The 23,461-nt window shown below is 39.4% G+C and overlaps 1 protein-coding gene across 4 annotated transcripts; it reads left to right on the forward strand.

Annotated features, from left to right (window-relative positions):
* The first annotated feature begins 7,680 nt into the window (after positions 1-7,680).
* On the forward strand, positions 7,681-22,873 carry IRAK4 (interleukin 1 receptor associated kinase 4). Of its 4 annotated transcripts, XM_066183116.1 has the most exons (13): positions 7,819-7,868; positions 8,011-8,183; positions 9,217-9,362; positions 9,686-9,883; positions 10,617-10,777; positions 12,153-12,217; positions 12,460-12,574; positions 15,270-15,379; positions 17,421-17,462; positions 18,388-18,571; positions 19,368-19,430; positions 20,994-21,152; positions 21,261-22,873. In XM_066183116.1, exons 1-13 carry the CDS (start codon positions 7,866-7,868, stop codon positions 21,291-21,293), a joined length of 1,452 nt encoding a protein of 483 aa, XP_066039213.1. In that variant the 5' UTR covers positions 7,819-7,865; the 3' UTR covers positions 21,294-22,873. The 4 variants fall into 4 exon arrangements, with proteins under 4 accessions (XP_066039216.1, XP_066039214.1, XP_066039217.1 ...); XM_066183120.1 differs by lacking the exons at positions 7,819-7,868; positions 17,421-17,462 and adding an exon at positions 7,768-7,794; XM_066183119.1 differs by lacking the exons at positions 7,819-7,868; positions 17,421-17,462; positions 21,261-22,873 and adding an exon at positions 7,681-7,794 and having other exon boundaries at positions 20,994-21,233.
* Positions 22,874-23,461: the final 588 nt, after the last annotated feature.

A 23,461-nucleotide genomic window follows, 5' to 3' on the forward strand; every position in this document is an offset into this window, starting at 1 on the left:
AAATCACTGAATAGTGTGAAGCTTGCAGATATTTGGATAATGGGGCTGTGTGGCTTCCTCAGATGCATTGTTAGAAATCATATAGCACACTGGGGATTTCTTAGGAAATACAGGGGCTTTATTATTTTGTCTACCTAAGTACATAATTATATAGGGGTTAACAACCCTGAATCTTGCAACAGGCTAAATCTTTCTTTTCTATTTTCTGTCCCAAGGTGAAACTTTTTTTAAAGATACTTCAGTAAATTGCTTCATCCATCCCAAAGTTCTGTCAAGGTAAAAATTACATTTTGTTTCTCTCTTTTACAAAATTAGAAGAGTGGTTTTACCATGACAATAACTCAGGAAAATTTAGAGAGGAAGAGACAGACTGCCACCTACTAAACACACCATGCAAAATAAACACACATACCCTATACTTTATGGCTAGAAACATGGGGGTTTTTTACTTAAAGGTTTAACTCCATCTAAGCAATAACATCAGTTACTATAGATTAAGTAGCCTAAATTAAAATGGTAATATCAGACCATGAAGTGTTCTCAAATAAGTTAAAAACCAGTGTGAAATACTCTTTCGTCTGTGTATATGGTTGAATGAACCAATAATGAGATTTGTTAGGGTCTGGCTGCACTCAGGTGACTGGTCTGCTCTACCAAGGCTGGGTGACTGCTTTTGCATACAGATGGGGCCCATCCTGAAAAATCAGCTGCTGCACATAAAACATCATTAGTTACCTGACAGTATCCTGATAAAACCAAGACAATAAAAGGATGAGGGATGAAGGCATAAGACTCTTCCCATGTCAAAGGATTGGAGTTACCAATGGTCAAATGATGCAGTAGAAACAAAAGTGTCATGATGGACACCATAAAGCATATTTCATGTGTGGTTCTAAACAGTGTCCAGCATGGACACTATGGCATTCAATGGTGATATGATGGTGAGAATTACCACCATGTTTATTAACAAATTAAATTTCTTAAACCACAATTAGCTCAAGCTGGGAATTGCCATAATCATCACAAAGCAATGAGGTGACCTCCAGCAACTGTGTTCATGTGCACATTTGGGGAACAGGACATCCCGAGGTGCTCCTCTCCTTTGTACTTCCAGATGGAATCCAAGCCTGCGTCTGAGACCTGTGTCTGGGCAGTTCTGTGCAATATTAAAGTCTTACAGCACAGCATTTAAAAATCGTTTAGGGGGAGCTGATCACCTGGAAGGACTACAAAAAAGCATCCTTGGCTGCTTGGTGAGTGTTAGCATCTCCCATGGAAATTTGACTATCTTAATTAAGGTAAGATGGAATAAATACATAGTAACACAACAAGCAGTGCAGAAAAAACTAACTAAAAGCTCTTCTGCACCAAAGGTTATCAGGATGCCACTATTTTGGAGGAAGTACTACTTGAGAGTTTGAGAGCTGGTTAAAAGACAGAAAGCAAAATAAAGCTTAAGTGTCACTTATAGGATGGAGAAGATACTGGACTATCCCCAGGTACGGATGCTGGAACCAGTTTTATTTAACATCTTCATGAATGACCTGGAAAAGCAAGTATGCAGTGAAAACCCCAATAATCCAGACCTTAATACTACAAGTAGTCAAATGCCACACCAATTGAGAGGAGACACAGAGGGGCTTCACTGACCCAAGCAAAGTGTAAAGCTCCTCTTAAAAGAAAAAATCCCCTTCAGAACAGACTGCATCTGCACTAGTGTTCTTTACTGACACAGCTGTGCAGGAGAGGACTTCTCATGTGGGCAAGGATTTACTCCTTCATGGGAGAGGCCATTATCCATGAGATTGTAGCAATAGATGTTCCTTTTCCAGGAAAAAAGCTCAACCTTCATTTTCTATCAATCACAAATTGCCATATTTCAGAAAGAAACCTAAGGCTCACAGACATCTTGCAGATCTTTCATCCTTGCTGGATGAAATGTTGCACAAAAACAGATTCCAGAGAGGACTCCAGTAACATCTCCAGCTTCCAGATTGGATTCAGCATCTGATGACAGCTTATTATGTGTGAGAATAATGTGTTGTTCCATTCATCATTATATACAAAGCAACATTTTTTACTTTCCAAATTTGAAGAGTTGTGAGACTCTTTCTTTCCTGAGCTGTTCAAGGAAGCAAAAAATCTAACTCCTTCATATTTTCAAAGAATAATGAGATCCCCTGTCCTCCATCTTATTTCAAGCCTGTTACTCCTGTCCAAAGTCTTCATCACTACTAACCCAGTGTGATACTGATAGCTATTCATGCAAGCATAGTGATGGACACTTGCAGAGCTGAAGCTTTGAAGTCTGTTTCTTTTGGAATGGATGTCACTGATTTTTTAGGAGTAGGATTTAGCTTTGGATTAAGACAATGAGGTCTTGCTGTTGAAATGTTTAAACTATTCAAGGAATGCTTGTAGGTTCTTGTGCTACTTTAGAGAACTTAGGTACTCCAAGCCATTTGGACGTTGCACAAGGCTGGCATATGACACTGAATTTGCAAAATATTTGACGTTTCTGGGAACAGCAGGTGGTATGTCTCACGAGCATTTAAAATTACACAGGATCTACATTTAGATAACTGAATCCAAATGCACGAGTGTACTCTCAAATGAAATAAACTTGGATTTTGGCAGCTTAGATTTAAACAGCTAACTTTTTGAGCAACTGGTGTCAGATGAACTTTGTTTCTATCATATTTGTTCATGTAATTAATATAGGTTTCCTCCACATTTTCTTATCACCTCACACTCATTACACTATGACTTTAACTATCAGTGATCTCCTGTTCCCAAATGGCCAGGCAGAGTATGAGATCACAGCCCTTAGATTCACAAGCATTAAATATACACACCCTGTATGTATCTCCAACATGAATAGAAGTTGCATGATCGTGTCTCCAGAGAGCTTCAGCCAGATCAGCCACCACACTTAAATAAATTCACAGCAGTGTTATCTTGGCTCTGGGCTGGGCACATGCTCAGCCCAGCTGCTGGCCTTCCTCCTACTCAGCAACTGCTCTGCCAGTGGGCAAGCTCAGGCTGACTGGTGGCAGCTGGCATTACACTTACAGAGCAGAAGGGAGACTGCTAGTAGGGCTTAAAATACATATTTTGCAGCATGCCAGTGCAAGGCAGCAGCCAGCTTTATGACATTTGGCTGGAATGAAATGTCTATCCTCGATGCTTTAGGGAACGAGAAAATAAACAGCGCCAAATAAGTAAATTGAAATCATTCTATTCCATACATGCATTTTACTAGTATGATAGTATGCCTGGCGATTATGTCCTCAGCTAACCCTATATCTAGGTGATTTCTCACTCCCCAGGCCAGCCCTTTGTGATTATCAGTTATAAAATTTGTGTTTTGCACTCTACCTTGAAAATTATTAAGATGGTGTAGTAGTTTGAAGGCAAAACAAATGAGAGGCTCCAAGTCAGAGATACAATTTAATAGGGAGGAAAAAAAAAGGAAAGAAAGTAAAATAAAATCGATGCAATAGTACAAAAGACCACTGACAGAGTCAGAATACAACCTGAGCGTAGTGATGGAAGCAGTCCAGATGAGGTGGTCTTCCTGAAGCAGTGATCCTGTAGAAAGGTCTGGTAGCTCGGGTCCTCTGGGAATCCAGTGGGTAAGCGCCCCTCTGGTGTTCAGAGTCTCAGCTTATATCCAGGCTGGAATGCTTGGTTTCTCCCTCTGGGCGGAGCATCCCACAATGGGATGGTGAGTCATGTGATAAGGCCTGATGGGCCCATTAACAGGAGGTAGTCCAGGAGGGGGTTATCTGTGAGCTGTGTAGCAAAGGTGCTGATGGCCCATTAACAGAAGATAAGCCAGAGTGGAGGAGGCAGGGAGCACTGCCTCACCTGGTTTTAACAGTTCATGAAGATGGTGATAGAATATACTTCGACCCAGGACAGATGGGCATTGCTTATACATGCCTGCAACTTACTGCAAGTAATTTGGAGAAACATGGTAAGCAAGAGAAGCTCTGTCTTTCCACAGAGGTATGACTTGACTACAATATCACTCGTAAATTGACAATTATATTTAAATAATGAACTCTATGTTGAATTTGATCTTTCTTGAACTCTGCACTATAAAATATATATACAGGAGTATTATGTGCAATGATTATTTTTTTATACTTTTGAACTTTCAACCTGCTAAAAAAACTTGATGTAAACAAGTTCTTGGATTCCTACATTTTTCACTGCTACATGACTTCTGCAACACTATTAAATTAAGTCTTCTGTACTTTTATCTGAACTAAAGGTAATATTTACTAGAGCATACTTCTATGAAATTTTTCAGCACAAACCTTTTTTTGCAAAGACTCTGAAATCCACTTCACACAGAGAGGCTTCAGCAGCTTGGTACTTAACTGTCGGATGTGAGACGGATGTTGCGTGACATTTGAGGTCATGAAGCAGCTTACAGGCAGCATTCAAAAGCATGTATGAACTAATCCAAACTAACTGTATGAACACAAGCACTCTCCATTTACTTGTAAAGCCTGACTATGAAAGACTTCATTGTATCTGTGTGTGTATCTTCTGTGTGTGTACAGATACAATCACTGGTGACCCGCCCTTCATGGCAGACCAAAGTCAAACAGCAAGTGAAAATGAGGACATGAAAAACAACCTGCTCTGCAGTCACCTTAGTTCTTCCTTATATTTGTTTTAATTTTTTTTTTTTAAATGAAGGAGATCAATTATGCCAAGCAAGCAAGAAACCAAGCATAACTATTATTCACAGTCCAACACAAATATGTAACCAAGCAGCAGAGAAAACACCCCAATAAAAAGGCACAAAGATAAATCAGTGAAAAAAGGGAAATGGTGCATGTTGCTTAGCGTAGGATGGGGTAGGATGTGCGTAGCACAGGCTATAAAGCACCTGCTCAAAGCCAGGGGTTGGAACTTTTCTACCATATCCTGGTTACTGAGAAATTGTTTTGTAGTGTGGTTGGTGTAAGCTTAAAGCCACCATGACACTGATGATGACTCTGAAGCACTGTCAGGTAAGAGAAAATGACAATATCTGGTGCTCCCTGGAAGTGTAAGAAGTAGCATATTTCCAGCCAGATTCAAGAGGCCAGGATGTGGCCCACACGACTGTGGAGTTTTCATTCCCCGTCTACCTGGGGTGATTCACTTCAATGCCCATCAGTACTTAAAATGTCGAGTCACCCTAGGTAACCACAGAAAGCTACAAAAGCCCTATTTCTCACTTTGCCTGAACCACAGTGTTTGATTCCTGCTTTCTGGAATTTCCTTATATAAATTGGAGCTCAGGGGATTCCCTCTCCTATTGCTTTTATAAGAGCTGTTCCTAGGCTGTCCTCACTTTCCCCTTCCTGGACACGCTGCTGCCTATTATGACACTGCACTTTTGACCTGCAATCCCTGGCCTATTTTTTTTTTTTCTCTTTTCTTCTTTTGTTAAGAAAAGGGACTTCTAGCTGATTTTTTTTTTTTTTTTGTATCATCTGGTTTCTGAGAAGCTCCTAAATAATCTTGCAAATTTCTCCAATACCTTTGGTTCCCTGAATATAACTCAGATTTGAACTGCACAAATCAGAGAGAATGGGAGTCCCTGCTTACTGGTCCCTTGCCGCAGCTGAGAGGCTCCTACCCATCAGCCAGCTCCCGACTGGGAACCTCCAACCCAGTATCCCTGTACACTGTGAGCTCCCATGTTACGCCAGACATTTTGAAAGCTTGAGGGTCAGATGCCTCCATCCATCACATAGGTCAAACTCAGCCAGAGCTCAGATGAAGAAGTCTTCAGGCTGATTTTTACAAACAAACAAATCTCCAGTGTGACCTGAGGGCAGGGAGGATACTCTTAGAGCTTGACCCTTGGCTTTGCTGCTCAGCAGAGGTTTTGAGAGTGCTGAGGCAGTTAAATACATTGAAGCCATCAGCATGCTTCTCCATCTCCCAAATGCTTGAAAAACATGACAAAGATGACAAGTTTTAAAGCAGGATGGAAGGTTTGTTCAAATTAACTTAAATCAGTGAAACATTCCTAACTGACTCCACTGATTTTTAAGCTGGACTATTCCTGAAAGTTTTCAAGGCATTTTTAGAGCTTTGGGGAGCTGTAGGGAACAATATACCAAGAAAGTACAATAAAGCAAGCTGTGAAGAACTGGGAAGGTGACAAGATTTCTAGCATTTTTGAACCATGTTCCAGGGACTTGGAACTATACTCAGCTGTAAAAATACCCCCCGCCCATCTCCGGGGGCTCGAGATTACTCAGTTATTAGGAGGCTTTAGAGGGATTTTTTTACCAAGGATGAGATAAAGATCTCAGAAGAGGCCCTTTCCCCGGGAGCTTTGTCCCAGGCGTTTATTCTTCGAAATTCCAGGGGGGAAAAGGGAAAGAACAAGGAAAGGCGAGGTGTTATATAGCCTCCCCACCCCCACCCCCCCACCCGCGCTCAGGGAAAAGATAGTTGGACCATAGCCAATGGGGTCAGAGAAGGAAGGAAGGGTCACTCTATGTGGTAAGGAAACTCCAGGGGGTCAGAAGGGAGAAACCATTCCCCTAGAGAATTACAACACTCAGCCGTAATAAAGTATCCCACAAAAGGGGAAGATGGTAGCATTTACCCTGAAAAGAAATGGAAAAGGTATTAGTATTGTTACTACTATATCTCTGAGCTCAGAGCCCTTCTCTTGGCCCCAAGGGAAGCAAAGGATTTTGTCCACATGGGTTTACTCTTTTAAGCTGTTACATCTCTCTAATAAATTTATGGGACATGAAAACAACAGTGAACACAAACCAGGTGTTTCAGCTCTACCCGGAATCCAAGCTTACTGTTTCTGAATAAATATCATAATTGCGTAAGGGAATGTTATATCCTAAATATATCCAGATAATGCGTACATATTTTAAGCTTGCTACTTTCCGTAAAAACTGAAAGTTTTGGTTTCTTTACCATTTAAAGAAGTATCATTAAATGGGCTCTTTGTAAAGCCAAGTGTGCATATACTTGTCTTGGCATTATGGAAATGATGGGATGTGCATGGGTTAAACTTTTGCCTGACCAGATTTCATGTTCTTAGCAGGTTTCCCTGTGCACCCTACTGGAGCACTTGTAGGTCTCTAGAATGAAATGTCCAGGGGACAGGAGGAGGTTTTGGGGCCCCCTTGCCCTCCTATGGTGCAGTCAGGAGTTTGCTACAAAAAAGGGGGAGGGAGGCTGAGAGGCAGGCAGGGATGGATGGATGGATGGATTGGATGGATGGAGGGAGGGATGGATGGATGGATGGATGGATGGATGGATGGATGGATGGATGGATGGATGGATGGATGGATGGATGGATGGATGGATGGATGGATGGATGGACGGACGCAGGGACGCAGGGACGCAGGCAGGGAGCAAGGCAGGGACAGAGACGGGAGCCACGCGGGCTCCCGGAAGCCGCCGCCAGGGGGCGCCAATTCCACCTCCTCCCATCAGAGGGGCCCTAGGACGTTACCAAGTTCCCCAGGGCCGGGGGGGAAGACAACGAGGCAGAGAGCCCCCCTCCTCGCGGCCGGACATGGGATGTGCCGGGGGCGGGGCCCCTTTCGGCCGCCTCTGGGTGGGCCAGCTGGGAGCGCTTCCGCTGTGTCCTCACCGCGCCGGTGACGTCAGCGGCCCCGGGGGCTGGGCCCCGCCCCCTTAAAGGGGAAGCTGTAAAGGTGGAGGGGACGCAGCGCCGCTAACTCCCGCTGGGAAGCGGGGATCGCGGGCCGGGGGGATCGCGGGCGCCGCGGCCAGAAAGCGGCGGTGAGGCGTGAGGGGAGTCCGGGTGGCGCCCGCCGCCGGCTGCGGGATGCAGGGGGCGCTCGGAGCCGGGAATGGTGGGCGAGAGCCGCGCCGCTGGGGGCGGCGCCGCCGGGCCGGGGGCGGCTGTCGGAGCCGTGAGGCCGGGGGCGGCTGTGGCGTCTCACTGGGCCGGCGCTTCCCGGCGAACCGCACGGGTAACCCTGCCCTGTATCCCAGCAGGAGCGGAGGATGGGCGAGCCCGTGACGGGTTCCACGCATGTCCGCTGCCTGAGCTACGGGCTGGTGAGGCGGCTGGCAGAGTTCATCGACCCGCAGGAAGGGTGGAAGAAACTTGCGGTGGATATAACCAACCCGTCCGGTGAAAGCAGATACAGCCAAGTGCATATAAGGTCCTACATTAAAGTCCCGTAACGTAAACTCGTGCATTACCCATTCAACATAAATGCCATGTTAATCCCGTTTATCCATCCCATTTCTGTAACTTGCTGCACTTTGTGTGCCGGTGGGCACTTGTGTCTTACAGTCCCGTTTCCTTAGGGAACGCAAGGTAATTACTCCTAATTGTTCTGCAGCTCAGTTTTAAAGTTAGCCTCGAAAATTGACTAAAGAAATTAGGATTAATTATAGCTACAGACATAGGTAATTTTAGCAATACAGCACGGGCTGCATAACTTTCTGTACCTTACAGACTGGTAGACATAGATGTCATTGTGCCCAAGAGGCAGCTGGGATGTAACTCGTAATTCACTGTTTCCAAGAAAATGCCCAACAAATGCCCGAGGACTAAAACTTAACAAGTTTACTTGAGAAGTAATGCTCGCAATGTTTTATGAGCACCTCATTGCTTAACGGGCTTGTTGAATCCTTGTTGAAGCTGTTTCAAAGACTATGAGAGTTTTAGATGCTGTATTTATCATCCTGGGTTTCCTGTCTTTTTTAGTAATGGTGCTATTAAATATTTGTTTTTCCTTTCAATAATGGTATTAAATCAGTCGGAAAACTGCATCTCATTTTCTTTTTAATGCCCATCTCAAAATATTCAAAACAGAGTATGAATGCTAAATGGATGCAAACCAATTATTTTTGCCATTTGATCTGGGTCTTTCTCTCTCTTACACTTACTTCTCTGTTAGTCCAAGGTGCCAATATGTTATGAATCCTAGACAAACAGCTGAAGCCATGTATATGTGTATTTCCCATAGTTTTTCCCATACTTTGCATGGTTTTCCCCTGATTTAAAATGTGTTTAGGGTTTTTTTGGCTGTTTTTTCAGAAGATTTGTGATTTTTGCAGTGCATTCAGTTTTGTTTTTTTCAAGTGGGTTTTTTTGGTCATTTGCCTTTACTCTCTTTTCTTTCATGCTTCTTGAGGGTGGTTTTTTTTTTCTTGTTTTGTAATATTTGTCTTAACTTATCTTTTAAGGAGATTTGAGGCTTTTGTACAAATGGGAAAGAGCCCCACATGTGAATTGCTTTATGACTGGGGAACCACAAACTGTACAGTTGCTGATCTTGTGGATCTGCTGATTAGGAATCAGTTCCTAGCACCAGCAAGCCTTTTGCTTCCAGGTAACTATTACTCTTGTGCATACTGTACTGTGTTCTCAGTTTTCTAAGATGCTGAAGAGCTTCACACTAACTTGGAAATCAGAAAGGATTAGATTAAAATAACCCAAAGTGAATATATTTTCCACTTTTTATCACTTGTAATAACAATTTAAATAAGAGTTTCAAGTTTCAATAAGAGTGGTGGAATTTACACATGGTGGAAGAATATAACCTGGTGATAGTTTCATGTCTCCTAATTTTCCAAAATACTGGCATTAATATTACTTAGTTTTTTTCTGGTTCCTAATGTAGTTAACACTTTTTTTTCTAAATTACTTTTTCAGAAGCTGTAAGGATGCCACAAGAAGTTACATTACCTCTTTCTTCACAGGAAACCTTGCCTATACATGAGAAACAACTACCTGTACAGGAAAAAGAGGTGGCATCTGTAAACCCTGTTTTAGCTCAGAGTACTGAGAAGCAGCATTCACATTCTTCCTACTTAGGTGAAGAAAGCAGCAGCTCACAGTCCAGTAACACAGGTAGACATTTACTTTGGTAGAATTCAGTGCTATTTTTTTTCTGATCTGTCCTTCACCCCATGTGAAATAAATCATAGTGGTGCATGAGAGTGATGGCTCTATTCCTATCATGGTGCATCTGTTGTAAACAGCATCTTGCCAGTAAGACACCTACTTTGAGAGAAAACTTAACTGTTAATTAAATTGCAATTTCTCTTTTTCCACACATAATCCTGTTGTCCCTTTTCAATACTTTTTTTATAGACTGTTCAGCATCTCATGCATTAAAACTAGATTTTGTATGTCAGAAATGACTAAGAATGCTGGAGAAAAGATGATTAAAGAAGGCATTTCAGGAAAGTGTGTGGTTGGTCTGTTCCTTCCTAAAGGTCCACTTTTGGGTTGCTGCCAGAAACATGACATAACCTTGGTGTATTTTTTATATATAAGGCAGTGTGACTCTCTGTGATCTGCTACATGTTTAATTTCTACTACTGTAGTACAAGTATGAATCAAAAATACAATCAGATGTGTGCTACAGTGCTAGTTGTGAAGAAAATTGTGCATAGGTAATTTATATATGCTTATCTGCCTTCCTTTTGGGTTTCTGGTATCTTCATCATAGAGCTGGAAGTAGGGCTCCCCTGTGTCAGGTTCTGTGGGGTAGCAAGTTTGTGTTTTAAAAGAACTGAAAGAGAAAATCTGGTTCTTTAAGCGTAAACATAGTTTTTTGCTAAATGTCAATGTCTTTCAGATTTCCAGAATTTTTTGTTTCATGACCTGGAAAGTATTACAAATAATTTTGATGCCCGACCAGAATCAGCTGGAGGTAATAAACTGGGAGAAGGTGGCTTTGGCATTGTGTTCAAAGGCTACATCAATGGCAAAAACGTGGCTGTCAAGAAGCTCATTGCTGTGAGTTGTCCTGGGAATTTTTCATTTTAATGACTGTGTACTTTATAGTATAGGCTTGTTTATCTTGTTTATTGTGAGAAACGTTGAATGATACATTTCCAAAAATGTTGTAAGCATGTTACATGTTAGTTGGATTAAGAAATTTATCCTTAGTCCCATCAGTGTTGTGAGTCAGCACAGTCACAGGAGCTAATTCTTGCCTTCTCTGTAGCTCTCCTTTGAAGGGCTAAGCAAGTTGTTAGGAAGAGCAGAGTGCTTCCCCAGTTGTTTCCCCCTCACCCTCAAAAAGTGCCAGAAGAGAAGGGGTCCTAAGGAAGCTTCCATTTCAGATTAAGATGGTTGAGATTCACAAGCTAAATAGGTATTGTCACAGAATTTTAGTCTGCATAACCATTTATTTTTTGTGAATTTTGAATTTTGTAATTAAATGCTATTAGGGGGCAACTGCAGTGAATGGAGTAAGCTGTTGACTGCTGAAACTAGATCAATTTATCCAGTTGTCCAGTTGTCTTGGTTTAGATAGACAGGTATCTGCCAGGGAGGGTTGGAGTCTCCCTTAAAATGTAAGCCCCTCCCCCCCTTTTCCAAATTATCATAAATTTGCAATTAAAAGGCTGTCAGGCAAAGATTTTGGGAATAGGTATAGCAGTTCTTTACTAGGGATATAAAAATACAGATGTTGTAGTACAGAAGAATAAGCAAACAAATAAACAAACAAGAAATCCTAGAAAACCCTGACAGAGTCAGAAATACAACCTGACACCCTGTTGGTCAGGGTGTTGGAAGCAGTCAGAGTAAGCCCTCCTGGAGTGGCAGATGTGGTTCTTTTGGAGTAGAGATGGTCCCGTTGAAGAAAAAGGGTCCAGCAATGGTGAGATGGGTCCGGTCTTCCTCCAGGGATCTGGTGGAAAAAACTGGATACCTAGTGGGACCGTGGCTGCTTTTTATGTAGGTTAAGATGGTTTGGCTCCTCCTCCCTGTGTGGAGCAGCTTACAATAGTGCACTGTAATGTGTAATGTCATTGATGAGCTCTTAATGGTCCATTAGCAGAAGACATTCCCATGGAAGTAGTGAAACAATGAAGAGAGATAAGTAGCACTTCACCATCTGATAAGTGACACTGACCCATTTGAGCAAAGATAAGCAATTCTGCTCCACCCAGATGGAATAGAATGAAATGCTCTTTACAAAACCCATGACACCAGTGTTCCAAGGAATTTAAAGTCATGTTCTGATACTTTATTTTTAAACTGAGTGGAAGGTGTATTGTGAAAAGTTAATTAAGAAAGACTTACAATTCTGGTTTTTTTTAAATAAACAACTGCATTTTTTTAATGAACTAATGATGTTAATGTCAAATACTTCTTTTTATAGATGGTCGATGTTAGTGTTCAGGACTTGAAACAGCAGTTTGAGCAAGAAATAAACATAATGGCAAAGTGAGTACACCATTATACAATTTTTGTCTTTCTAACATAGCGATTTGCATGTTAACTGAAAACGTTTCTTACACAGTACAACCGCATTTGGTTTGTTTTAAAGCATCACCACACAAACCTGGCTTTGTGTAGTAGAGGTGAAACAAGTCATTGGGAATCAAGTTTCCTCTGCCTTGTGTTTTCCTCAGATGATGAGAGTCTTTCAGAACACATGTGAACGGGTATTATTTTTTTTGCTATAGGTGTCAGCATGAAAATTTAGTAGAATTACTTGGTTTCTCAAGTGATGGTGCTCAGCCATGTCTGGTGTATGAATACATGCCCAACGGTTCATTGCTTGACAGACTTGCTTGTCTGGTAAGTGAAATCTTTTCTACCTTCTAATTGCCGTATTTTGCTAATGTGTAGGAATTTGTGGAATGTCTTTCAAATGGAGCTGAACTGTGATGGCCAAATGATGTTTTAACTACTTCCCACTAGTGTTCTAATAACAAGTATTCTTTCAATAAAATTTTGCCCAAACATTTTAGATAGATTGAAGTCAAATCAGGCTGACAGTACAATGTCATATACTGGGACCTGTTCCGTCACAGAAGCTTGGACTGACCATACCTGTGTGGGACAGTGCAGAGGGTGTTGCAGTCTTGTTCCCAGTTCTGATGTTGGCATGTTCTCTGCTGATTCCTGAGATTCTGCATTGTGAAATTGACCTGGTGATAGTGGTTGTAATACAATGCTCATAGTCTGCTTATCTCTTTCTGAAGTACCTAAGTAAAGATGAATTTCGTTTGTAAAAATTATTTTTTGTGTAAATGCTTCTGAGTTAATCAAGTGGGGTATCTACTAGGCTTGGCCTTAAGTAAATAGTAAGTTGCCTTGGTTTGGTGAGGCAACTCTGTGTATCAAGGACACACAGCCTAATAGTAAGCCAGACTTAAGTAGTGGATTAGTGTCTGTGTTAATTTGTTGAAGGAGTTCAAAAAATCTGCTTAATACTAAGCAATTGCAGCTTCTGAGGTTGTAATCTGGTGAACATTTTAAATTGGTGCCACTTCAACCACCCATGTCCCCAGACCTAAAATGTTGGGCTTGCTTTTTTTTCCGCACTTGTTGTACACAATGAAAGTTTAACAGGAAAGTTTTACAGAAATGAATGCTTAGCAGAAAGCTCTTTAGAAATGAAAGCTGGTTTTGATATAAAAGAATAAAAGAAGCTTCAAGCTGAAAACTGCTGAAGTAACAGTTACTGGATAACCCAAGAAGGCAAAGGTTAAGTTGGACTGAAAGGTTTTTCGGCTAGAGCAAAAGTCTGTTTGACCACAAGCAAAGAAAGATGTTTTTACCAAGTAAAGACAATTCCCAAGAAAAGCAGGAGATACCATAGGTAAAGACCCATGCTGATGTAGCGAGTTGAGAAAAGATTTGGGAATTTTCCACTGCAAGAAAACAGAAAAAGAACTTTACGCTTAAACTGTTACGTACTAACTTTAGTGATTGGGTAGTATTAACTATTGTATGGTAATGGTAATAGCTAGGATAGGTTAGAAGGTGTGGTAAAGGTATTGTGTATGATGCTGACTGGTTGTATGTATTAAGAGGCTCTGTAAAGAAAACTATATAATGCATTGTAACCAGAACCAGAGTGGCTTCAGGTGTCACCTGTAAGCTGATGCTGACAGCTATAGGCTTGGCTCTGGCACCCACGACCCAGGACGGCTGTTACACCATCTATGCAATAAACAGCATTTGAAAGAGCCGCCTGATGCCCCAACATCCTTCTGAGACCATCTTCATCTACAGCACTGATCCTCTGGTTGTACTAGTTCAAGCATCTATTAGTTGGAGAAAGATCTGGATTAGGGAACTGTTTAGGCTGATAAAATAATGCTTGGTGTAAAAAAGATTTAATTTTCACCTGGAGACATTTCCTTTGTAGGGCTGTACAAATACTTCTGCTCCAGTGGGAAAGAAGCGGTGCTATGATGAGAATGAGTAGCAGTGCTTGGGGAAAGGACTAGCACTGTTAGCACTGCTGTCTCAGTTTAGATTGATTCATTTGCTTGCATACGCTGCTACATGTGCAATTATTTTGTTTTTTTAACTGAATCAGTGCAGAAGAGAGACTAAGTGTTACCTAAGGACAGTGCAAGTTTATCTGTAGAAATGAGGAGTGCTTAACAAGGATGTATATGAAAATATTCATCTGTGTAACTGGCCATTATCATCAAGTGAGCTTAAAAGATTGGGGATTATTAAAAGCTAAAGGAGAAATAACTGAGTCCTTTACATGGAAGACACGAATTTATGATGTAAATTAAGGAATCTGAATCAGAATCTATAAAGTATTTCTAATAAGATCAGAGAGGTGAGTAATATACTGACTTGAATATATGTTCTTGCTGATAACTTCATTTTGTGACTTCACTGGATGTGTTTGATGCATGGACTCTTGCTTGTGTCATCTTTGTGTCTGGATGTTGAGCAGGCAAGGGAGGTGGTAGAATGCTGAGATACTGTAGTCCACTTCCCTTGGCCACTGACAAGATTAAGAACTGGTTTTGAAGTGTAGATGTCCGTCCTTCTAAGGTTTAGTAGCATAAATAAAGCTAAACTCTCAAGAAATCTGAAACCACTGGAAGGTTGACTTTTGTTGATAGTAAAATCTGTGGATTGCTGTGAATTATTTTCTTCGGGGTGAAGGCTCTGGTATCAGTGCCAGTATGAAGTAGGAGTTGCAGTAGATACAGATAGGTCTTTGCAAAGCAGCTGGCCTGGGAGGGTCAGAGTCAAACATTAACCAAGAACGTTTCCTGCAACTGGTAACTTAATCTAAGGCAAAAGGCAGGGAAAGAGTGTAATGTGACAGAGGCATGCATTTCTGCCCAAGTCAATTAAGAAATGTATGCTGGTAGTGGTTTTAATCATCTACTTAAAAACAACAAAACATAGCAAGAAGTCACTTTTGGGTTGTGGGGTTTTTGTATGTTTGTTTTGATTTATGTGAGTGTATATATATCTTTAAGATTTTTACTTGCCTTTCTTCTTAATCCAGGATGAAACTCCACCAATTCCTTGGAATATGAGGTGTAAAATTGTTCAAGGTACAGCAAATGGCATCAACTTTTTGCATGAAAATAATCATATTCACAGAGATATTAAAAGGTAAAAGCTGCGTACTTTTGCTGGCTGCATTTTCTTTTTTTTTTTTTTTTCCCATCTTTCCCTTTGTTAAAGTAATTTTAGAGAGAACATACTGCAAAAAGCATTACTTCAGTCATGGGCACAATCTTCTGCAAGTGACATCCATCACCAGAATCCTGTCTGTGCCACAAGGACACGACCAGTACCGACTTCTAAAGATAATTTTGGGGCTAGAACCATAGAATTGCTTAGGGTAGAAAAGACCGTTAGGCTCATCAAGTCCAACTGTTACCCAGCACTGCCATGTCCCCAGGTGCCCACATCTACATGTCTTTTAAATATCTCCAGGCCGGTGACTCCACCACTTTCCTGGGCAGCCTCTTTCACTGCTTCACTTGGTGAAGAAATTTTTCTTAGCATTTAATTTAAACCTCCTGTGGCACAATTTGAGGCCAATTCCTCTTCTCCTGTTGCTTGCTACTGGGGAGAGGGGACTGACCCCCACCTGGCTCCAGCCTCCTGTCAGGCAATTGTAGTGAGTCTTCCCTGAGGCTCCTTTTCTACCAGCCCCCTCAGCTGCTGGGCAGCTTTCCAGCCATGAGAGTTTTGCATTGTAATTGTAATTTGTGTTTTAAATATAATGTGTAAATAGTAATTTGCAACATAATCTGTTACTTTCAAATAGTTGAGTGCCATGAGAACACACAAAAAGTTCTGTACTTTACCAACTGCTTCTAATGAAGCTGCTGTTGAACAATTAATTTTTAAATAGGGAATTTTTCAGATAGAAACACATCTTTTTTTTGTTTTTCTTTTCCCTAGAACACTTCTTCAGAGTGTCTCCTTTGATTTACTCCTATTTTTTATAAGTGCAGTTAAATTACTTCAGCCAGGTTCATGATGTTCAGGGTTCTTCAATGATAATGTTCATTTTTTGTTATACCAGAGTTGTTTACTATGGATATCAGAACTCAGCATAGGTGAGGGTTTTGTTGTAGAGTTTGGTTGTCTTCTACTGGTGTTTTTGATGTTGCTTTTTTTTTCCTCTTTCCTGCTACAGTTTACTGTATTTTTTTTAAAAAAAAAAAGCAGCCCAAATCTTTGAAGAAAAGCTCCAAATGCCTTACTCCTTCAGACGGTTAAGAAGGAGCAAATGACTGACCCCGTGTTATGGATGATTTTTCAGTATCTATCTGGCTTCTGGCAGCTGCTGAATGCAGGCAACTTCAGTTTTGTGACCTTTCAGCTTGTGGGGAACAAGCTTTTGCTTCAGCGGCCTCGTGTGTGCTTGCTGCTTTGACAGTTTGTTTCTTCTTTCTTCCCTGCTTAAGCCTCTGGAGAAGTGTAATGACTGGAAGGGATGCACTTTTTTACCTTGCACTGCTTCTACCCTTCTAACTCCTGTGAGTTGATCATATTAGAGAATTGGGGGTTGGGGTTGGTTTTCTTTGTTGTTGTTGTTGTTGTTTGGATAACATTTTGCAACTTGTTGTGTGAATAGTTCAATAGATTTGATTGGTATTATTAAAAGTGGTGCCACTCCCAGATAACACTTAGATGAAGAGACATTTAAGATTATCTTAAGTCTTCATTTTGCTGTGACATGTAGAGACCATTCATAAATACAAAGGCACTAGAACAGCTTCTCTAGGCTAGAGGGGACACGATTTAATGGGTATTCTCACAATTGTTCATAGTTTTTTGGATTTGTTACGCCCAGGAAATAGTTCAGTACTTCAGTTCTCTTTTGAAGCTTGAAAGTTGCAGTAAAATTTGCATTTGTTGTGCTCTTTGTGGTGTACCCCCAAAAAATGACCACTGTTTGGACTTAAGTTGATAAGAAACTGAGATATATGAAGTTGTGATCCTTTTCTCTCTCTCTTTTTTTTTTTTTTCTTTTTTTTTTTTTCTAAGATGTTGAGCTTTAAACAGGAAACCAGTTGGTGGATGATGCCTTGACAAGTGTTTGGCCTTTTGTCGTGGTCATATATCTAGCGTTATTTACAAAAGTTCTAACATCAAGTGATCCATTGTAACTTACAGCTCTGTTAATTTTGTTCAGGTTTGATGAACAAGAAGGGGAAGTTAGAAATATAACTTTCTAGTAAGTGTTATATGTTCTATCAGGCTATTTTGCCTTTCTTACAGTTCCATTAAAGGGATCAGAAAATGAGAATTTCATAAATATTAAATCAAGTTATTTAAAAATGGTTCCAAGTGGTATAAGTTTAAAAGCCAGTAGATGTCTGCTGTAATTCATCCCATTGAGTATTTTATTAAAGCATTAAGGACTTTGAGATTAGCCTCATTTGCCAGGGTTGCTTTTTTGAAGGAAAGTAAAACCTGGAGGGCAAGTGAAAACATGGCACATACAATATTCCAGCAGTAATAAGTAATAAACCAGTAATAATTTCCTGGTTTTCTTTCATGACAAGAATACGAGTATTATTATTTGTTTGGCACATGAATTTGTCATGGTTGACATACTATTAGATAATAGGTATAAAAAACCTACTTTTGTTAGTTCTGAGCATAGATTTAGACTATAAGAATTAAACTGTCATCCACTAGCAGCTGATCAGAGCTAAGTATTCTCTAGTGTCCCTCTTAAAGCCAAACCATAAATGTAATATAATTGGTCTGTTATAAGAAAGAAATATTGTTTTGTATTTCTAAGGTTTGGGGATAGGGGGAGTGTCTAGTTTTTTTCCTTGTGTTTTGTTGTTTTGCCTTTTTTTTTTTTTTTGCATGCGTACATGCACACATAAGAGAAAACTTGGATGGATCTTGCAGTCAGTTATTCATTTATTTAGAGGAATGAATTTTGAAATTGAGAAATTTCCAACAAAACTAAATTTACGTAACTTGTTTTATGAATAACGTATAAATATCTTAGCTTTCAAGATAGTCAAAAGCATTTACATTTGATTACTGAAGAATTATTAGTCTGTCGTAAAACCTATTTACTGTACTGTTTGTAAAATTCTCTTTTCATTTTTGTTTTTTCCCCTCCCTCCCCTTTTCACCAGCGCAAATATCTTATTAACTGATACATATGTGCCCAAAATTTCCGACTTTGGCCTTGCAAGGGCATCTGTAACATTCACACAGACAATCATGACTGAAAGAATTGTTGGAACGGCAGCCTATATGGCACCTGAAGCTCTGCGAGGAGAGATAACACCTAAATCTGATATCTTCAGTTTTGGAGTAGTAAGTGGAATGTGGGAAGCAGTATATGACTTCTTTTGTAAATGATACAAGACAACAAAATCAAGAGTATCGGTAATTAAATTATTACTCTGGTCTGTAATTTTTATTTTTCCCAACAGATATTTTCTTGAGATGGTGTTTTTAAACTTTGACTGTGTTACAATCATTTGAATATGTTGATTGGCGGCATGGAAGACCAGAGTAAAATAATATTCCAAGTTCTAGCTGAATGTGGTTTGAAGTGGTGTGGAACATTGTTTTTGCTTGCATGGTATTGCACAAAAGTGTAACTCAGGCTGAAAAAGAAAATTAAAGAAAATGCTCCAAAATTATTGTGTTTTACCATATTCAGCACAAAAAAACAATGTCCATGTTGGATTTGCCTTAGAGCTGAGTACAAAAAAGACATCAGCTTAATATTTGGAAGTAAAATGAATCCATTCTGAATAGATCTAAGACCCTACTCATTATTGACCATTTCCTTCACAGCATTTAGTTTCATGGGAAGGTAGGCCCAACACTATGTTTGAATAGTTTGGAAATCCTTCAGTCTTGCTGTGAAGGAACACCACGTAGGGTGAGAATAACTTGTGTTGAAATCTGTAAGCCGCACATCTAATAACAGTTAATGCAAATAAAGGTAGGAAAAAAGCAATGAATTGAATAGGAAATCTTTGGACATACACAGATCCTGAGAGTATTTGCTGACAGGCTGGAGGTCATGCTCCTTGCAAATCGTATGTATGCTAGGGGTTATTCTGGGTTCATTTTCTCTTCTGATTTTTCTTCCTTCTAGGTCTTACTAGAAATAATAACAGGTCTTCCTCCAGTAGATGAAAACCGGGAGCCACAGTTGCTGGTATGTTCTTTCTGCTTTCTCCTTCCCTCTCACTGCTCCAGATCACTTTCTATTAAATCATAGTCAGTTAACAGAGGTTGTGCGACAATCAAATTAGTCTTTAAAATATGTAGTTGTGAAAACAGCTTTTTTTGTCAATGTTTGTCTTGGAAGTGAGGCTGAAGCTTTTCTCTCTTGGCTGGTAGATTTGCTCAGCCCTTAGGGTCATCATCTTCTAATCTGCTACTGGAATTCTTTGTTTTAGTACTGCTTATTGTAATACCATTGTACTCTATTAACATATTCCCAGATGCCCCGATAATTCCTCATTCCCTGAAACTTTCTGTTCATCTCTCTTGTTTCTTTATGGTTCTGTATCAGTTTCCATCTTCTTCAACTTCACTAACAATTTGCAAGTACCTTAGCTTTTACCCTTAGTGAAGTCTGAAATTTAAGAGCCTTTTTTGCAGAGTGAGAGGTGGGTTGAATTTTCTTTACTATTCAGTTAGTAATTCAGTCTGCTAATTAGGACACTGAAGTCTCAGAGCTCACTCTCTTGAATTAAAAACCTTACAAGATTCTTCATAATTTAGCTTTTCACATAGCTTAAAACCAAGTTCTGAACTTTATTGCAAGGTTTTCCTAGAATACGTTTTACATAAAGACTAATTTATTTATTAAGTATGAAATAGCATTGAGGTCTGATTTTGTTCCATACTGTTTGGAACAGTATCAATCACTTCCTTCCAAATCTTTAGGAATACCTAAAGGGTAGTATTAATAGGGGTTTTTTGTCCTTCTAAGCTGTATCTTCTGGAGTAGCAGAATAATCATCACGTTGAGCTTGTAAACACCTTGGAGAACTCAGGTTTTTTAAAGTAGGCTTTTTCAGAGATAGGATTTAATAGGGAATATGACTGGTACAGTTTGTCTTGTAATGTACTTTTGGGACCATAAAGAGAATGGTCAGTGTAAGACCATATGGCATCCTTAGCTTGAAAGGAAAATTTTGAGGTAGTTGAATGCTGGTCAGCAATTCAGACTGACCCATAGAGGAAGGCAAAAGATTTGCCTCTTATTTATTCATTTATGCTTCCTCAAGCAGTATGTGTGATTACAGATAACCCATGTCAAGTGTGTTGAAACTGAGGATTTTTGGACTAAATCAGATTTAAAATTTGATTTCTGACTGGAAGTTTCCAGTGATACCGCCGCCACTGCGACTGGAGATGGAAGTTTAGTTTGCAGACAGACATTCGTTCACAGGAGGAGGCTTTATAAAAGTGATTTAAAAAAATTAAACCAATTTAGGCTTGCATATTTGTGGGTTATTAAGATACTTTGCCGATTGTGCCTCTTCTCTTACAGAAGAAACAATACTAGAAAACTGAGCCTTGAAGTGGAAGACAGTTAAATCTGTATGATACAGCTTAAAGAAATTTGCTTTATGATGTTGTGGTAATTAAAATGATATAGAATAAAATAAATTAATAAATTAATAAAAAATTACAGTTCATTTATACTCTCACTTGCTGTTCAGATACTTACAATGTTATCTGCTTGTTGGTTCAAATTCTCTTGTAGCTAAGTATAAAAGATGAAATTGAGGATGAGGAAGCAACTATTGAGGATTATGTTGATGAAAAAATGAGTGACTGGGATGTACCTTCAATTCATAAAATGTATTCAATTGCTGATCGGTGTCTGAATGACAAAAAGACCAGAAGGCCAGACATTAAGATGGTATGTAGTCTTTCAGATAAAAAGCTTATTTTAGGGGTGTGTGTGTGTATGTCCCCTGTGTATGGTTACTGTATCAGTTAATTATATTTCTGTCTTGTTCTCTTCCAGGTCCAACACCAGCTCCAAGAGATAAAAACTTGATACTGTGTTTTGTCTGATATACCAGTGTTTCTGTAATGTAGATGCCAGTACCAAATATTTCATTAGTATTTAGTGCACCATTATCAGCAGTTCTGCTTTCCAGAACTTTCTAGACACACGTAAGGTGAGCTGTTGGCCTGTCAGCAGCTCTTTCACATATCCTTTGTCACTGGGCCTTTAACATGAGAAAACTCTTTCTTGTGTTAACAAATTGCAGTGCTGGTACATCATCTTCTCCTACAGCTTATTAAATGCATTTCCATATTATAATCTATTTGATTTTTTTTTTTATTTCCAGTTACCTAGTATGTCTGCTGCAAAGGCATATGACTAACTGGGCAGAATGATTTTTCTGCAAATTGCTCTCTTGATCAGGTATATTAGACCTTTGTCTATTGAAGACAAAACTATTTAGTAGCTATAATGATACTTAATGTTCACTTTTTGGGAAATGACAATAGAATTACCCTTTTAAAAGAAGCTTCTACTTAATATTTTAGCTTGAGAGTTCATATTAGTCTGAATGGTCTGGTACTGTTAGTGAATGTGTTATTATCAAAAAGTCGTCTTGGTGTCAGTTTTAGTCAATTAAATGGCGCAAGACATTTTCTAGGTTGTTTTTTCATTTCAAGGATTCCCGAGCAAAACAGTTATCTTGCTGTGCAGATGCATTTGCACTTGCAAATGCCTTCTTACAGTGAACTCTATGATGAAAAACCATTTAATTTTTATTCACAGGAAGACTCTTAGCTACTTTGACACTATTTTAGGAGGATTGAGTATTTTTAGTACTTTAGGAGAGGATTCCATATGGATTATAAATACAGATGGTTGCTTTTCTGATAGGGATCAGAGCAATGATGTGAAGACCCATTCTGCATTTTACTTAGTCAAATTATTAAGCTATTTTTAATATATATATGTATATTAACTACATACAAAAAACACTTCTAGAAGTATAAATGGAAAGCTTTTTAAAATAGAAACATTGACAGATCAAAGCAGACTAAAAATGGAATGAAAGTGACTAGTAGGATTCCAGATACTTAGGACTAAATATGAACATATTACCATTGTAAATGAAAGATATTATTTTCATATAAACTCATTTTGTACCTCATGAACTTTCTTAATAGCATAGGGATAAGAACATAGTGTGGCATACAGTTAAATTTGAAAAACTGATTATGTGTGACTGCATTCAGGAGTATATATCTCATTGTAGGAAGCATGTGATTTCTAATGTAATGATATCATTAGATTTCTGGCTATTAATTCATTTTGTATTGCCTTTTCAAACTGCTAGCTTAATTTAGAAAAAAGGATCTACCTAATGGCTTCTAGCTTTTTTGAGTATAAATTGTAAAAAACTGTTAACATAAATAAAAGCTTTGGATTATTACTTCTTTCTGCTGTTTAAACTTTGAGCCTGGGAAATAATCATCATTTTATGTTGCTTGCATTTCTGTTAATAACATTATGGTAACCACACTGCATGGAATTAAGCTGTACAGCTCTGAACCTGGAGAAAAAGGCAGCTGTAAAGCTAAATTAGAATAAAACTGCTGAAGCCATTTTCAGTTTTAAACATCTCCTGCTGTTATGTGAAGGTTTCTTATTAGATCACATCTGCTTTTTACTATTCCCTGGAGCTGGAAGACAGCTATACTGTTGTCCAGAAGTGTGTTTGCTGTAGCAGCTCCCTGGCCAGCTCTGTTCACCTCTGGTATGGTGGAATGTTTTTGTTCATACAACCGTGATATTCTTCAGTGTGAGGAGAATCTCAGCTACAAGCATGGGAGTTCCTGCTCTGTCATACTAGACCATTACTATTTGCAGTGCTGCTCTCAGCAGTGAGGTTTTGGTAGTAGTTTTCCCTTCCTCACTGAAAATGGAGCATTTTAGCTACCCTGTCATACAATTTAGGAAAAAGTTGAACTTCTTTAGTGAATGAAAGCAGGAGGGGTTAACTAGGTAAAACTAGCTAACTTATGTGGCAACTTTTTTTTTTTTGAAGTCCTCACACAGTAAAGTCAACATTTCTAGACACTAAGAGAGGATAAGAGTAGCTGACTTTAGTTTCTTTTGTTCCCTGCAAAAACATTAAATTATCCTAGAATACATCCGTGTTATTCACTACAATAAGGCTTTCTAGGACACAGATCAGT

This window comes from Chamaea fasciata, unplaced genomic scaffold (genome assembly GCF_029207755.1).
Source record: "Chamaea fasciata isolate MVZ Bird 193981 ecotype frontalis unplaced genomic scaffold, bChaFas1.0.hap1 SCAF_5, whole genome shotgun sequence".
NCBI classification, from domain to species: Eukaryota; Metazoa; Chordata; class Aves; order Passeriformes; family Sylviidae; genus Chamaea; species Chamaea fasciata.

What these genes read in the sequence shown, in the direction of transcription:
- IRAK4 (XM_066183116.1), top strand. An exon ending in CTCACAGTCCAGTAACACAG is followed by an intron (nt 9,884 to 10,616) that starts GTAGACATTTAC and finishes AATGTCTTTCAG; the next exon opens with ATTTCCAGAATTTTTTGTTT. An exon ending in GAAATAAACATAATGGCAAA is followed by an intron (nt 12,218 to 12,459) that starts GTGAGTACACCA and finishes TTTTTGCTATAG; the next exon opens with GTGTCAGCATGAAAATTTAG.